The 17227-nt window shown below is 47.0% G+C and overlaps 1 protein-coding gene across 1 annotated transcript; it reads right to left on the bottom strand.

Annotated features, from left to right (window-relative positions):
• Positions 1-62: 62 nt before the first annotated feature.
• Positions 63-4545, bottom strand: LOC123110733 (protein NPG1). Its single transcript, XM_044531328.1, has 5 exons — positions 4154-4545; positions 2636-2891; positions 1353-2563; positions 955-1102; positions 63-607 (listed from the first exon to the last, which is right to left on the bottom strand). Exons 1-5 carry the CDS (start codon positions 4370-4372, stop codon positions 291-293), a joined length of 2151 nt encoding a protein of 716 aa, XP_044387263.1. The 5' UTR covers positions 4373-4545; the 3' UTR covers positions 63-290.
• Positions 4546-17227: the final 12682 nt, after the last annotated feature.

Below are 17227 nucleotides of genomic sequence, written 5' to 3'. Positions count from 1 at the left end.
AGCACCAACAGTAACTCGTTTTATCTTAGCCGACGACTCATTATAAACTTTTACTAATGTAGTAGCGGGTGATATTGATACATATGCTTTATACTGCCACTCCAGGCAAGCAACTTACTTAGCAACCAGTTACAGCATTTCTCGACAACAGCAGCACAGTGGCTCCTAGGAATACAAGATACAGGTAGCCAGCCTCAAATTTCTGCCCAGCTATGTACCCGAAAAAAAGGAGGAAGAGAAGGAAAATTGGCCGACAAAAAAAGAAACCTCAAGTTGTTCCAAATGACCGATCAGAGCGGTCGGAGACTTTCTACCGGGTCTGATTCCTCGAGCATCGAGGCCGCCTGAAAGCAATCGGCGGCCTCAGCTAGCCTCCCGTCATGCTTGTGGACCTGTCCTAGGTAGAACCAGGCCATCCTGTTCGTAGGCTCGAGCCTTAGGGCGTCCGACAGGAAGCTCCTCGCCACCGGGAGATACTTGGGCCCTTGTTCCGACAGGAGAGCACCGATGGACACCTTGGATGGTACATGATCTACCTCTGTTGAGAGTGCATTCAAGTATGCAGCCAGCGCATGCTGCGTTTGCTCACGGACCCCATGCATGTCACCTGGAAAGAAATGAACGGATCATGATGGTCACAGGATATTTGACAGAAGAAAGCTAGGGATGTCTTCCAAATTTTAAATTCAATAAATGCCTAGCCTAGATGAATGAGAAAAAAAAGTGAAGAAAAAATTCAACACTTTACCCATTTCTACTTGTTTCTTATTCGCACGACAATCACTTGTATTATACTTTGCAGGCATGACAGTAAACCAACAAATCCTCAAGGCACATACCGCATAACGGGTTTCATACTCTTTTTATGTGCAAGGATGAATACATACTTTTACCAATAACCAGAGATGCACGTATGGCTCACGGGTCATGAATCGGTGACCAAGGTTTCCTCACCTTCTGCATGAAGTGTTGTGGCAGAATAAGTTTTCAGAGCTTTAGCCTTCTGCAAACATATTTCGGCATCTCTGCAGTACGAAAGACTAGCATACAAGTTGGCAAGACCTTGCCAAACTTCAAACTCACTCACTTTATTATCCCTTTCCTGAAACAAATTTCACAAAGTATGAGATAACAAAAAGAACAGTGTGCGTTGGTGAAAATTATAGTGGCATTTAGTTTCAGCAGCAAATACAAACAAGAAAAGTAGTTCAAAGGATATTGCTATTTGAGCAACATTATTCAGTGTGAGGATCCAATCCCACTCCAAACTAACTAGAAAAGGTATGGGCGTAATAACATTTGCAAACAAGCATGAACTTCAATGAGACATTTGTTTAATTGAGAAGACAAACCTCTGTGCCATTTTTTAAAGATCCATAAGCCTTCCGTTGTGCCTGAACAAGAGCAAGAAGGGCACGGTATGCTTCAACTGCTTCCATGGGCAATGATTGAGCTGCTTTCAGTTTAGCCCTTATTCTAAGTAATGGCCCTTGTTCCCATTTTGTAGTTTCTTCTAATGCAGCATCAGTCACCACCTCTGCTTCCGAATACCTCTGCTGCGCAGAGAGAACCAAAGATAGCAATCTCCAGCCTTTAGAAACAGATCCGCCAGTTGTGTCAATGAACTGCTTTGCACATTTCAGTGCAGCCTGCATGTTTCGTTGCTCAGCATACTCAACCCCCATGTCAAATATTAAATCTGGGTTGTGGCGGTCAAGGGAAAATGCTTCACCAAGTGATTTCAAAGCCTCAGCCTGCAAGAGAGATCTTTGATGATCGGACGAAGCAATTTTAGACTCATTAGCCAGACAACTCCCCAAGAGATGGAGCCCAACACTCCTTAAATGCCCATCTAATAATTCGTCGTCACCGATTGCTCTCTTTGCATACTCTACACCCTCGGAAGCAAGATAATAGTCCGAACTACATATCTTAGCAGCTAAAAGCAGGGCATTTATGTCATTGGGACTCTCATTCTTATTCAAAGACTTCTTTAGCAAATTTAATGCCGCTTCATCATCCGAAGCTGCAGAATAACAAAGGGCTAGACTATACCATCTCTCAGTTCGAGGGTATATTCCAGGCAAAACTTCTTCGAAATGCTTGGCAAGCACAGATGTCTGGCCACAGAGTGACAATGCAAAGGTTAGATGCTCCATCACTGAGGGGTCCCAGTGAGTCTTTCCAAGGTACCACTTCTTCAAAAGTATCATGAGCAGCAGGATTGCCTCTTCCAAATTATTCTTAGGGACAAATGAACCTTCGGTTTGTGAAGCCAAGCTCGGCGGACTTGCCTCAACACCACCATACAACAGAAAAACAGAAAACCTCTTCTGAATTCTCGCGCAGCATTCATCGTCGAGATTCCATTGACTAAGAAGAGCACGCCGGTAAGAAGCAAGTGCTTCTTGATAAGCCCCAGCTTGCTTCCAAAGTTCTGGGAGTAGCTCAACTGATTTACTGACAGTTTCCTGCAGCTTTTGTTCAACCATGACATCAGGTATGCCACGTTGGAAGATACTTTCAACAGCATCAAGGACGCTTTTACACTGTTGAGCGGCCTCTGCAAGTCAATGGATTCATGGTGTCACAGCAAGCATAACAAAATGGTCAGAGTGAAAGTTTGCATTCGTACCTATTGCTTTCCCCAACTTTTGAAGAGACATTGCCTTCAAGTAAATGGCTTCAAGAACAAGGCTGGCAGCATGCTGTGATCCTGAATTCGATGAATCTGACCATAGTTTGTTATTCCGCTTGGAAGATGGTTTTTCTGAAAGCGGCGGTTGGAAACGCTGAATAGCAGCTTGAAGGTCTATTCCATCAAATACTCGAAGTGCAGCCTCTACATTTCCTCTCTGATATTCTAGTCTCCCGAGGAGAGCTCTTGCTTCCTAATTTTCAAAGCAAATACATAAAAGGCAAAGTTAGCAGCAACAAAATATAAGAGGTGCTGAGTATTCTTTGGCTACTGGCCTATCAGCAATCATGGTTTAGGAGCATTCAGCTAGTCAAGCACAAATAAACTTTTTAGCACATATTGGTACTCAGTATCAGTAATCACAACCAAACAATTTAGCTTATACTACTTGTTTAAACTTAATTAGGGTTCTGAACTCTGGGCATAAACTATGTCCCGTTGTCCTAAAAATGATACCTGAAGATCATATATTTTTATCAAAGATACAGACAAGCATCTCTACTCTAACTTAATCTCTTGTTGATAGTTAAGTACGAAACTCCAAGATTTCTGATGTTTTCAAACTCACCAGAAAAGGAAATCGTGTAAACATTAGAACATGTGAGATAAACACAAAACCGTCGTATTATCATTTGTCGCAAAATATAGAGAAATAAGGAAAATGAAACCGTTTTGCCGCAACAAAGACTAAACAAGAACAAAGAGCTGCCCAACTGAACTAAACAAAGAAAACGGTCTCTTTTTTTCACATCCAATTCCCATTGTGTTACTCATGCAAATTGCTTCTGAATTCGACCACACTTGTACCACTCCATCCATTACAAATTGCACAAACCTCTTACTGAGTGTTAGAATGGCTGGCTAGGTCCCAAATTCACTAGATAACATATCACCCACTGACCAAACCATGGTCAAACGGTTATACAACATCTAAAAGCAAGATCGACATCTATCCATGAGTTATTTCACTTTCTTTGAGTTCTACATTCTCTTCTGAATTTTAAGAATTGCCCCCAAGGAAAAAGCACGAATGCTGAATCCTCCAAACATGGAGAATCATTTGCACAAGATAACATCTTAGTATCCTACATCTCCCCTAATGCTATCTTTTCTTCCAAGCAGAATGTATCATTCTAATCTAAATACTTGCTCAGCTGACCAAATCAGAATGGCCCCGCAACCTTGTGAAAACAATGCTATCTCCCACATGAAGAACCACCAGTCCTTGGAATGAGCAAGGAAATCAGGCACTACGACCTCCGCGCGAAGATCCCGATCTTCCCCCAAAACGCATCGAAGGACAGACAGCATATAGGCACAATTAGACCCCAAAATTATCTAATATTTTCATTCCATCTCACCCAAACAGACCTCGAGCAACTCGCGCAACCGCCCAGATTAGATTAGGCAGAAAGGAAAAGAAAAACAGAAGCTTAGAGGCGACGATTCCCGTACCTCGTAGTTGAGGGAGAGGCCCTCGCGGAGCGAGGACTCGGCCTCCTGGATGTTGCCGTCGTCGACCCTCGTCTCCGAGGACTCGGACGCCGTCGCCGCCGAGGCGCCGGCCTCCGACTCCGGCGCCCTCTCCCTCGCCTTCACCGGCGAAGCGAACGCCCCCGAGTCCCCGGTCGGGCCCACCTCGCTCCCGTTGTCCGACTCTGCTGCCGCTGCCATTGCTGCCGCCGCTGCCTCAGAGCCACCGCGCGATCCCTCCGGCGAGCATGTGCTACGTCAATGCGTATGCGTGGGTAGTTGTTCTTGGCTAGTAGACGGAGGAGGCGAGATCCATGGCATTGGACTTCTTGGCCTTTCTACTCGGAGTGGGGAGCTCATCATTTATTTATTTATTTTTCCCTTCGAGCTCGCCGGCACGTTCTTCTACTTGTAGGCTTGTGGCTGTTGTAGCATATTTTTTTTGTTGCATTTTCATTGGGGAGTTCATAATTACTTCAGTCTGGCAGTGAGCGTGCCTTACCATTTTAGATAGATATATAAACGATGGCAAAAAAAAAATAGATATATAAACGTTCACTCAATTTGAAATAGATGTTTGGTCTAGAAAGTTAGCCGTTAAACTTCTTAATCCATGGCATAGGAGTGGTATAATCTATTTAGGTTGGTTTGATACAATGACAGAGATATACTTATCATAAATACCATAAATACTCACCCAAAAGTAACAGCTAAGGTCGTACTCCTTCCCTAAATATAGTCTACATACAAAACAAAATGAGTGAATCTACATTTTAAAATGTGTCTATATACATCTATATGTAGTTCGTATTGGATCTTTATAAGGACTTATATTTGAGAACGGCGACGGTGTGGACGAGCTCGTGCGCTCCCGCTAGCTGGACGAACGACTCCATGACGCGTAGCACAGCGTATTTACTGCTATGGTGTGCATTGGCGTCGAGTACAGGTGCTCCACCGTCCAAACTAACCCGAAAGTAGCGGCTCAGCTTCGTGTTGTTTCGTTGGAACATGAATGTCGGAGCGGCGGGTTGGTAGTCCCTTTCTCTTTCGTAGGATCCACTCTCAGGAACGCTGAGGCTCCATACAGTCAACACTTTTTCCGCTTTTCCGCTCATGGACTCCTCCGTCGGGTGAGCGTCCCTGGCGGCGCCGCCCGATCTCCTTCCCCCGGCCTCCCCTACTGCCGCCGGGACCAGATCTGCAATCAGCACGGCGTCCTCTCTCTTCCACCCCTCGAAGGTCCGCCCCCCGCGTAAGCTGCGTCGCTGGCTGCTCCCGTGTTCGTGATGCCCAATGCTTGCGACGGCCGCGCCATCTCCGGCTCCGGCCATTGCACTCGCTGCGGCCTCCCTCGCCGCCCGCAAGGCGGATCCGTCCGTTCAAGGACGCGTCGCCTCGCGCAAGCTCCCCTGCACGCCCATGGTGCCGGCAAGTCAACCCCCGCCGCCAACCGTCCCCGTCCTCGTTGCCGGTGGCACTTCCGGCTGGACGACGACACCTTCCGGCCTCCTCTGCTCGTCGCCAAGCACCCAACTGCCCCGTGCACCTCCTGTGTTCGCCTGCATGGCGGACCCAACAGGACATGTCTCCCCGCCGCCGCAGCCAAGCTTGGGCCCTGAGGACGTCGCTATTGAGGTGCCGGTGACAACTCCTGGGCCGCCGGCAGCGCTGCCCTGCCAAGACGGCAACCGCCCACCTGCTGCCGTGTTGAGCTCCAGCACCCATGTCCCCGCTGCCGATGCTGACTTGCTCGCTAGGCCAGATTCAACTTGCGTGGAGGAGGCTGCAGGCTGGAAGCTCGTCCAGTCCCGCCGTGTGCGCTTGGAGCCTCCGCCACCTTTGGCTTTCATGCCTCAGCAACGTCCCCGGCCACCTGCGTGGCTCAGAAACAGATGTTTTCGTTGCTTCGCAAAAGGCCATCGGGCAGCCGGATGCACAAGTCCGATCCGGTGTAAGCAATGCTTCTGCTCGGGACACCATGCACGGGATGGCTGCAAGCCGGCACCGTCGCCGCATGCTTCATGTTCTGCTCGGCCGCCGACCCATTCTTGGGCTTCAGTTGTTGCGTCTCCACCAACATCAGGGATCCATGAGGCACTATGCAACATGAAGACTATTTGTCAGGATTCATTGCCTTCCTCGTTGATTGCTTCGAGTTCCACCTGGAAGGATGTGGAGGAGGCAATTAAGCCGCTTCGTGAGGTCGCTGACTCTTTGCAGGGCTGGCTAGTGCGTGTTAGGAGCTTTTTAGAGCGTGCGGAGGCTGCTCTGCAAAGGTTCCCTGTTGCACCGGCTCCCATGGTTGAGTCTGTTGTTGGCTTCGTGGATGAGGCAGATGCAGAGCTCTTCGGTAGCTTCTCGCCTCGTGCTGGGTCCAGTTCGACGCCCTCTGTGTTGACGGGCTTTGAGGGTGAGGCATGTGCTGAGGTTGTGTCTCCGGTGCTACAGATCATGCCCGAGCTACAAATATTGTGTGGGAAACCTGCTTCGCCTCTGCCGACGGAGCAGCTCAAGTTGGGATCTCTCCAGGCTTCAGAGGTGGCCTTGGTGCCCTCACCACCCCCCGTGGAGCCTTGTCAAGTGTTAGGCGGCCTAGCACTCAGTGTCGTGGAGCATGGAGTTTCAGATATTGCTACCCTTCCCTCGCCTGTGACCATCGAGCAAGTGGTGCCTATGAGTGGCATGACCATCGAGTCAAGTGTGTCGGCACCTGCTCCAAATTCTAATGCTCTCTTCGCAAAGGAGCTTTGTGACTTGCTTGCCAGTGTGGAGGTTGCTAGACCTGGTTTGGGTAGGTCAATTGCTTGCCTCCTAACTGGGACACCAATAAGGGGCAAATCAAAGAAGGTCGGTAAAGGCAAGAGTGGTGCCATAGGCAAGACGAATGTGCTTGCTTGATGGATGATCTCCGATCTCTCGGCTCGTCCTCTTGGACTGGGTTGCCTTTGTTGTTTGGGAGGAGCATGATGTCTTGTGTCGATCTGTTCTTCTTGGGTCACTTGGTGTGGTAACAATGTCGAGGTTGGTTGTTGTTAGTTTGGAGGGGCGTATGTGTCGTTGTGGGGTTTCATGTCATGTGAGTAGTTCGTCTGTGGTATGTTTGTAATGGTTTTCGCCCGATTTTTCATAATTAATTGGGCAATTCTCTTCTTCTTAATTAATCGATGAGGCAAAAATTTTGCCTCCGTTTCGAAAAAAATGTCGGAGCGGCCCATAACCGAATGCCGCCGTCAACTTCCGCTACTGAGACGGCGTCCTCCGAAAGGGTACTGGGGTGCCCAACTCTGACAAGTAAATGGGTACCCATGTTTGGGCCCATGGTCGTCTCGGCGTCGCTGACCAGTAAAAGAAATATATTTTCCTTCTCCCATAGCCGCCTACAGAGCAGGAGCCCATGGCGATGCAAATGTCGGCCGCCGGAGGTGTTGAAGTCGAGTTTTTGTCAGATACCGTCGACATGTACACTTTTCTGCTACCAGTTTCTCTTCCCGTCGATCCTTCTCGAAAAAGATTTCCACTGCTAGATCTCGCTGCCGCACAGCCCTTGGTTGCTTACGAGACGTACAAATCCATGGAGTGTGAGCATGCTGTGTCCAGCATTGGTGATGTGGGAGACACTCCGGTCAACAGTAATTGTGATGTGATTGCCTTGTCTGCAGCAGCATCTGAGCATTCTATGGGCAAATATACCCCTGAAGCCCCAGGCTGGAGGAAGAGGTACAACAGTTTTCCAAATCTTCAGTTAGCATTATATGTGCAGATGACCTGTTCTTGCGTTATCTTAAGACGAACTGTCGGATATTCAAATTCAGCCGTTTATCACATGTAATTAAACACTGCATTCAACGATGAGGCCTAAGAAATTCAATCCAATTGATGCAGAATGCGAGTCGGAAGTTCATCTAGCGAGCGCCACCCATGCGCTGACAGGATGAGTGCTTTGGAAGCAACACTAAGAAGCCACGCAGAGAAAAAACCTGACACTGTCGTAGTTCCTACTACAGGGACAAAATTTGATTCTCTTGGAGAAGCCTGCTAGAACATGTCCCTGGATGTGCATGGATGCAGAAAATCTCCTTGGGATATAGAGCTGGAAATCTGGGACTTAGGGTGTTCTAGAGCATCCGTGTCATCCAAGTGAGAGGAGAATATCCTTTGTCTTTAGGACATGCTTGCTGAACATGCAAGTTCCCTAGACGAAGGATGAGTATAACTGATGAAGCTTTATGCAGACTATTGGCACCCATCTCGTATAGAGCTATTGCCGAGAGCGCCTTTGCATCTGACGTGGTGCGCCAGAGCTGGTCATAGGGGACCACACGCAGCTTGATCAGCTCGGCATGGTCCCGCAGGCCCGTTTCCTTCCCTTGGAGAGCCTAATAGTCTCCTCGTCCACGTGCCCTCTATAAAGGAACATGCCAATCTCTTCGTCACAGCCACCCTGGTAAAAAGAGGAAGATGTTTAGTCGAGGTATTGCACAACCAGAAGCAAGTGTAAGTTCTTAGAATAGGTGTTGAAATTACGTCAGCATGGATCAAGAGAACTTTTCCATTCCAGGTATATGATGCCAAATGAACATCCCATTTATAGAAGTTTTGCTGAATCACATGACAAAATTGCTATGCAGTACACTTTGCTATGTTTCCAAGCAGGATTATTACAGATCTGCAAGGTTATTACGAACTGAATTCATCTGTCTGTCTTCTGCTTTTTTGTGTTGCATGTGATTCTCAACAAAAACATATGGGTATAATGAGGCAAGGAACCCAAACTACGTATATCAAATGTTATCATCAGGTCTGCCCAGTGCACGGAAGCCAATCTGAGTCAAGTTATGTTATTCTTTTTTGAAACAAAAGTTATGCCTTAATTGTGAACTGAAGGGAATGCAGGCCACTTACCGGTGATGGTAGCATTCTGCACCCAGTAGCAAGGTCCGGCGAAGCAGTAAGATCAACCATGCCCTCTAGATTTAACTTTATAGTTTATACCAGTTTCTTCTTCGACCTAGAAACAATCCAAGTACAAATAGCGAAGAGTGACGTATACATTAACTGAATACTTAGTATGTCAGAAATTAAGTTGAATTCCTGGCAGTGGCAGCAAGATTGGTGTATGCCTTGTGAACCAAATCGAGCTAAAACAGGGCTAGTGTGACTGACTAGCTGCAATAGCATGCAAAATTCAGTGGACATAAACTGTATATTTGGAGAAAGAAGATACTAATCTCTCGGACTGCAGTGATGTGACTCGATTAGGCTCGGTTTCTTGGTAGCTAAAGCTAACATTTTGTTTTGCGGTTTCTTGGAAGTTTCAGAGAAACATGAGTTACCTCCTTATGTTCACTAACTCCTATATCATTGTTTCAGCAAGGGTCACTTGCTGATGAAGATTTCCGAATCTCTCTGAAGATTGAGATTGTGTAGATCGAAAAACTAAGGGCAAACCCGAGTAGGAGAACCAATTAAAGGTGGAAGTATAAAAATCTCAGAAAACAAAGACATAGTAAGTTGAAGATTTAGAACTTTACATGTGCATAGCTATTCCCATCGAATTGAATAAAAATATCAATTCACCCCCGATTCTGACCTAATCGATTTGGATGGAACTGCCACTTTCCCCAAAAAGTTCTAAAAATCCTGATGGAGACCATAGAAGCTACAGACATGCAACCGTGATATCTCTACAGCTAAACACTGTTGCGATATCTCAAATATTGGGCCAGTGTTTGGCAGACATCATATTTGGAAGTTGAAAGTGTGGATTAAGATTAAAAATTGCATATGATTTTTACAACCTAAGGTAATCGTCAGTAAAGATAATCTGGTCATACAAAAAATCATCACGCATAAAAACTAATGATTTAATTTATATTTAGATGAGCGACCCCTGTTGCTGCAGTTGCTAGCCGGTTGACTAAGACCTGGTATATATTTTACACATCATAGCAACCTTTTTGATAAACTATCTACTACATATTATTCTTTTGGTACATGGAAATGTTTGTATACCCTTTTCTTTCATACTGAAGCGTACTTACAGAGATAAATTCAGAGGTCTAGTCTCAAGTCATAATCCGGTGAAAAAAATTCTAGATCCACGAAAAGTACCTTTTTTCTAGTATACTACTATGTTATTTGGCTTAGCAAATGACGTTGGAGGAATCAAGAAGGTAGTACATGAGATGACTTTTGAAGGAGGAAGTAAGGATGAGACCTCACCTGGCTGAGGCTGTACTGGAGGATGAGGCTTTCCTTCCCACAGGTGGCCTCGGCAATCTCCGGCAGCCAGTCCACGAAGCCATCGCTGGCCGGCGATGTGCGCATCGCAGATCTCTCCTTGCCCCTACAGAAACCCCAACCACCCTTCTGCAGACGAAAGGATTCGCAGAGCACGCACGGATCAGCAACGAGCAGGCACATGGAGTGGCAGTGGCGGGGGAGGGAGGAAGATACCTGCGCGCAAGGATATGAGGAGGAGGAGATAGGTGGAGGTGCCAGCGCTAGGGTTTGGGCGTCGCGCACCAGAGTTGGGGCTCCACCGGATCAAGCCGCCGCCTCCTGCAAGGCGGACCATGGATCGAAACCAGCACCTGCACCTTCTCCTCCCACCTGCTCCTGGATCTGGATCAGCACCTGGATCTGCCATCTCTTCGACCTAACTGATCTCTCTGCTCCAATTTTGTGACAAGCTAAAGGAAACACTGCTGCACCGCTAGGGTTTCTTCTCTCGATTTGGGGATCGAATGGGGAACAGAACAACGTACCCGTGGGCTGGGTTAAAGACATCTGGCGGGCCGGCCATCGCGTCCCGTTCCAGTGATAATAGGAAAGTAACGACCCGTCGCTAGATCGTCATCAAACCCATCTGCGATCGGCCACAAACACCGTCTCCCACGGCGTCAGTGCCCGTCACGCACACACATTAACTCCCCTAACCACCCATCGGTCCCACATCGGAAATTACGCATCTCGATGGAAACAAACGCCTCTGGATACCGATAGCGCGCGAGCTCGTCCGCGCCGGTGAATTTCCGCTTATATTTAGAAAGGAAGTATATAATACACTTGCAAAGTTTTTTTGTAAAAAGAACAGATATATTTTGTAAAAGAATCTCAAACATAATAAAAATTATATCGAGATCTCGATAGCACCGAAGGACCACTATTGTCACTAGAACCAGCCGTCAACGTGCCACTGTTACCGCTTCCCTATCGGAGCCGGCTTGACCTTGTCGATGACAGGCGGGAAGCATTCATGCACGTGCCCCTAAAGACCAGTGCCCTAGACAGACGAACTCGACGAGGATCACAGCCCGGAGGACAAACTCGAAGAAGAAGCGCTGCCATCCTCTTGAGCACCGCACCTGCAAGGACTAAAAGTCTTAACCTGAACTACTAACCAGAGCGAAGGCGCCAGGATTTCTCTCCCACCGTCAGCCACCGGAGCGGCAGGTAGAGGGGAGGCATGTAAAGTTGATAAGAAGATAATTTTGAAATGGCGAGACTATTCGGTGACCGACATATTCTCCTTTCTAATCTCGAATATGTTGATAATAAAGAGTTAATATAACATGATTTGTGAGGATCTGAATTAACCATGAAAAATCTTCTCAAATAACGCTGGTGTGTCATGTCGTAATTTGGATTTTTGAGATATTGCATTATTTCTATAAATGGAAAAAAATAGTATTATGGTAAATATGTGCTAACTAAAATATTTTTATGCTCTCCACGAAAGGCGACTTCCAGGTGACGAGGGTTTCTTGCCTCTCGTCGGCGCCACCGCCATCTGACCTCGTCTCTTGTGGCCTTAGGACCATGAAGGTGCGATGGACCCTGACTCTTGCCGACGAAAGGGCTCATGTTCTGTTTTAGGCGTTTTTCTAATTTGGTTTCGGTTTGCGCCCTGCTCAAGAAGGTGAGGCGGCTCTCTAAAGATGGGATAAGGTTCTCCTGGGCCCATCTCCATCCCGGTGGTGCATCTAATGTTGTTGGAGGGCGCGTGGAGGTGGAATCTCGCAAGATTCGATTGGTGTTTGTCTTCAATGGATCTACTTCGATCCGGTCTTGTTGATCTGCGACTCGTGTGTCTACCCTTTCGATCCTTCCAATCTACACTTCTCTTCATTAGTGAAGGGTGTTGTTCTGGGCGTTGGTCCCATGCGGGCCTTAGAATGACGACTTTTCATTTTTTTTTACTTCAACAAGGTTTGTCTGACTCCCGTAAAGAAGAAATAATGACGGTGTCGTGTCATCGGCTCGCTTCAATGATTGTGGTCGTTTCTAGATGATCTAAGGACCTAATAGAGCAGTAGGTGTGATTTCTGGTACTTCAAGTGTTCTTTCTAGTACCATGACAATTGATGAAAATATCAAAAGTTTTTTTAAAGAAATAAAAATTTGTAAACAAACACGGCAAAACATGTATATATGCATCTAATTTACAAAAATGTTTAACATCTTATATTGTACTCCATATGTCTTCAATTACTTGTCACAGAAATGGACATCCGGACGAAGGGAGTATACAAATAGTAGTATGGTCGCTTCATAGATCATTCTGCTTCAACTTTTCTTTTATGCGGGTTATTTTGCTCCAACTTTTACGTGTGGTTTTCTTGCAATGATGCTACAGGTGAAGGACGCACGTATCTGTAGCCAACAAATAAAATGCCTGGGTATGGTACTTTGTTGTGTACCCCTAGCCAAAATTTCTTTGTCTGCCTGTGGCGTGGAATGGCAACTCAGCTGGAGCTTTCTGGGAGGTGCGCCCTACCGCTGAACGGTCGCCACGCTTTATTCGATAACGGGACACTGGCAGCTGGACCCACGTATGTAAAGGCCTGGCTTTGCTGCTGTTCAAAAGAAAAGGTCTGGCGGTCGCTCCGGCTTTGTTTTGATCGATGTTAGAGCAACGGAGCGGGAGAAAAAGGCAACAGCCCCCCCCCCCCTCCTCTCCATCAACACCAAAACGGGTGAATTATGTGCCATCATACATTTTATTTTATTTTTGCGGGAAAAAAGTGAGTTTTATTCCATGAACATAGGGATACAATCACGTGGCACAAGTTCCGTTATACATGGCGGAACTCCTAACAACCACACTGCACTACAAGACCCGGTGCGGCTATAAGAGGCCAAACAATCTGCAACCTTATTTTGACTTCTAGTAATTTTCTTCGGAATGAACTCCCTTTCCTCCATAAGAGACTTGATTTCAGCAACAAGATGGCCATAGACGGATCTGGACAAACTTGCATCAACGAGAGAAGATAACGCTACTGAAGAGTCTAATTGTACCCATACCGGTAGAGCGGAATGCTGGAGTGCCAGCGCCATACATTGCATAATTGCATGAATTTCCGCCTCCAAGGCATCCTTACAGTGGAAAAGAACCCGGTAGGCTGAGAAGATGATAGAGCCATCATGTCGATGCAACAGCAAACCCGTAGCTGCCGAACCGTCCATTGGCTAAAAGGTGCCATCAACAGACAGTGCAACATAACCAGCCGACGGTGGGGGCCAGGGTTCCACTTCCACTGGAGCAGATTCAGGCCGGACATCCGGTTCTTGGACCACGTTCATCTTCCCCTTGATCATTTGCTCAGTAGTGAACTGTTTCGATAATCTGGGCGACCTCAGATAGCTGTCCAAAAAAGCGACCGACGCCTCCACTGGTGAATATTGTTTGCCATGAGTGACATCTGAGCGCACATTCCATATACGCTAGCAAAGAAGGATAACCATATCCCGTACTTGTGCTGAGCACGCAGCAAGTACGTGAAGAAGCCAATCAGGACCCGAATTGACAAGGCACTCACGAGGTGGCAGATTCCACACGCTCCGCATCGCCTCCCATAATGATATTGCATGTGCAAAGGAGATAAGAGCATGGAATGAATCTTCTCTTTCAATACCACACATAGGACAAGTGCCCCGCCTGCTGATATGTCTATAAACCTTGCACTCGTTTGTCGCCAAAGCTCTCGAGCAAGCCTTCCACGCTGAGATACGCATCTTAAGAGGGACCTTAGACTGCCAGAGTAGTTTCCACAACTTTCGCTCACCATCTGGGGATGAGCTGGACGCCCCACATGCAACGCTCTCCTCCCGAGCCGAGGTCGCCAGGTGGTAGGCACTCTTCACAGAGAAAGAGCCATGTTTTCCAGGGTGCCAAGCAATGAAGTCCTCCCTTCTTCTTAGTGAAGCTTTGTTCTTTAGAATTTCATTGATGTCCATCTCCCAGAAATGATCCCTGAGCCATTGTAAGTTCCATGCTCCAGTTTCTTCCAAGAAGTCTGACACACGATTAAAACGACAATTCCTCTTAGGAGTGATTGGTCTACAATCGTGTCCCCGTGGGATCCAAGGGTCCCGCCATGTTCGGATTTTAGACCCGTCTCCAACTCGCCAGATTATACCTCTCTTCACAAGTTCCAACCCATGGTTGATTCCTTTCCAGACCTCCGAAGCTCGTCCAGAGAACACCGTATCAAGAATATTCCCGTTGGGATAATACTTTGCACGTAGCAGACGAGCGCATAAGCCTTCCGGTGTGTCAATAAGCCTCCAAGCTTGCTTGGCCAACAAGGCTTGATTAAACGCACGCATATCACGAAAGCCCATCCCCCCTTTAGCTTTGGGTAAGATCATCTTCTCCCAACTCAACCAAGCCATCTTCCTCTTCTTGTTTCCACGCCCCACCAGTATTGCCTCATAAGACGAGTTAAGTCATCACAAACGGAAGCCGGAAGCTTGAACACACTCATGACGTAGGTGGGGATCGCCTGCGCCACCGATTTTATAAGAATCTCCTTAGTACCAATGGAAGTATATTGCTTGCTCCAATCCACGAGCCTCTTACTCAACCTTTCTTGGGTACTCTCAAATCTGCCTTTATGCATTCTTCCTTGCGGCACTGGCAGCCCCAAGTACTTAGGCTCGAAAACCTCCCGCGAGATACCCAAAGTATGCTTTATAGACTCTGAAACAGCCCCCGGACAGTTTGTGGAGAAAAGAATGGAACACTTGGAAGGGTTCAAGAGCTGACCCGTAGACTGTGCGTAAGTGCTCAACAAATCTTTCACCACCTCTGCCTGGTTCATCGAAGCTCGGAAGAAAAGCAAAGAGTCATCCGCAAAGAGCAAGTGAGATATAACTGGTGCCCTGCTACAAATTTTTAGACCCTCTAGCTGACCATCATTAACTGATTTATGCAAAAGAGCGAAAAGAGCATCAGCAACGAAAAGGAACAAAAAGGGGGACAACGGATCACCTTGTCTAAGACCCCGCGTAGGGGTAAAAGCCTCCAACAACTTCCCATTGAGTTTCACCGAATACTTCACTGGGGACACACATGCCATCACCCTTTTGATCCAAACCTCCGAAAACCCCCACTTGGACAGTGCTTGTTCCAAAAAATCCCAATCAACTCTATCATAGGCCTTGGAGAGATCTAACTTGTAGGCACAACAAGGAGAGTCCAAAGACCGTTTTGCTTGGATATAATCAATGCACTCAAATGCAATTATAGAATTATCAGAAATAAGTCTTCCGGGTATGAAGGCACTCTGATTCTCGGAGATTAATTCCTGCAGGATCGGACGTAACCTGTTGACGATGCACTTGGACACAATTTTATATATGACGTTGCACAAACTAATCGGCCGGAAATCCTTCAATTCTTTTGGATGGGGAATCTTAGGAATCAAAACAATAGTAGTATCATTCACATCCGTGGGCATGACTCCAGAAGAGAAGAACTCAAGAACAGCAGGCACTATTTCAGACTTCATGGAGCCCCAATTCCGCTGATAAAACCTTGCTGGGAAGCCGTCTACTCCTGGTGCTTTGAGTGGACCAATTTGGAATAGAGCGTCTGACACTTCCTTCTCTGAGTATGGAGCACAGAGAGCCTCATTCATATCCAACGTCACTTTGGGTTGTATGCACTCTAGCACTGCCTCTGGTGAAAGTGTTGGATCTTTGGTAAATACCTCCTGGAAATAAGACCGCGCCATTAACTCCATATCAGATGGGGCGGTGATCCAGGTACCATCCTCCTTGCGCAAGCGCTGAATAAAATTCCACCGCGCTCGCCAAACTGCTCTTCTATGCAGGTATTTAGTATTACGTTCACCTTCCTTAAGCCAGCTGATACGTGACCGCTGCAACCGCATCATTTCCTCCCTGTATAGGAGTTCGTCCAACTCATTCATCTTGGTACGTAACAAAACTCTATCAGCATTAGTGAGGTGCAGATTCGCCAATTCTAACCTCAGCTTCTCGAGTTTCTTATTAATGTTGCCGAACTTTTCCTTACTCCACGCGCGAAGCTGCTTCATCATCTCCTTAAGCGAACTGGATACCGCACCCAGGTTAGCCTTCGGTTTATGAGCAGCCCACGTATTTCGGATTATCTCTGGTAGAGCCGCTCCCTCTCCCACATGATCTCATATCTTGGCACACTCTGTCTCGGATTATCCGGTAAAGCGATCAACTCAATTACTAGAGCACAGTGGTCTGAACAAGATGAAACCACATGATGGACACGGGAGGCTGGGAAAAGATCCCGCCAAGCCTGGTCCGCACATGCCCTGTCTAGCCGGACTTTGACATTGCTATCATTTGTGTGGCCGTTATCATAAGTGAACGGCACACCCTAGAACCCCAGATCGACAATATCATACATGTTTAGACAGTCCCGAAAGGCTTGCATTTGTACTTCAGATCGAGCAGTACGTGAGATGTGTTCATGCTGCCACATAGCCTCATTGAAGTCACCACAAACCAACCATGGATCTGCTGAAGTTGCACGTAGAGTTGTAAGATTATCCCACATGACATGCCTATTCTCAACTCTTGGTTCGCCGTAAACAAAAGTACCCCGCCAGCATGTATCGTTACTCATGTCCTTCACCTGAACATCAATGTATCGCTTACAAGAATCCAACACTACCACCGAAAGGGAATCATCCCAGTACAACGCTAAGCCTCCACTCAAACCATCACAGCTAACACCAGCGAAACCTTTTAAGCCCAACCGCCAAT

Source organism: Triticum aestivum, chromosome 5B (assembly GCF_018294505.1).
Source record: "Triticum aestivum cultivar Chinese Spring chromosome 5B, IWGSC CS RefSeq v2.1, whole genome shotgun sequence".
Classification (NCBI taxonomy): domain Eukaryota; kingdom Viridiplantae; phylum Streptophyta; class Magnoliopsida; order Poales; family Poaceae; genus Triticum; species Triticum aestivum.
Note: the sequence above shows the minus strand (reverse complement) of the source record. Positions and strands in the feature narration are given on the sequence as shown.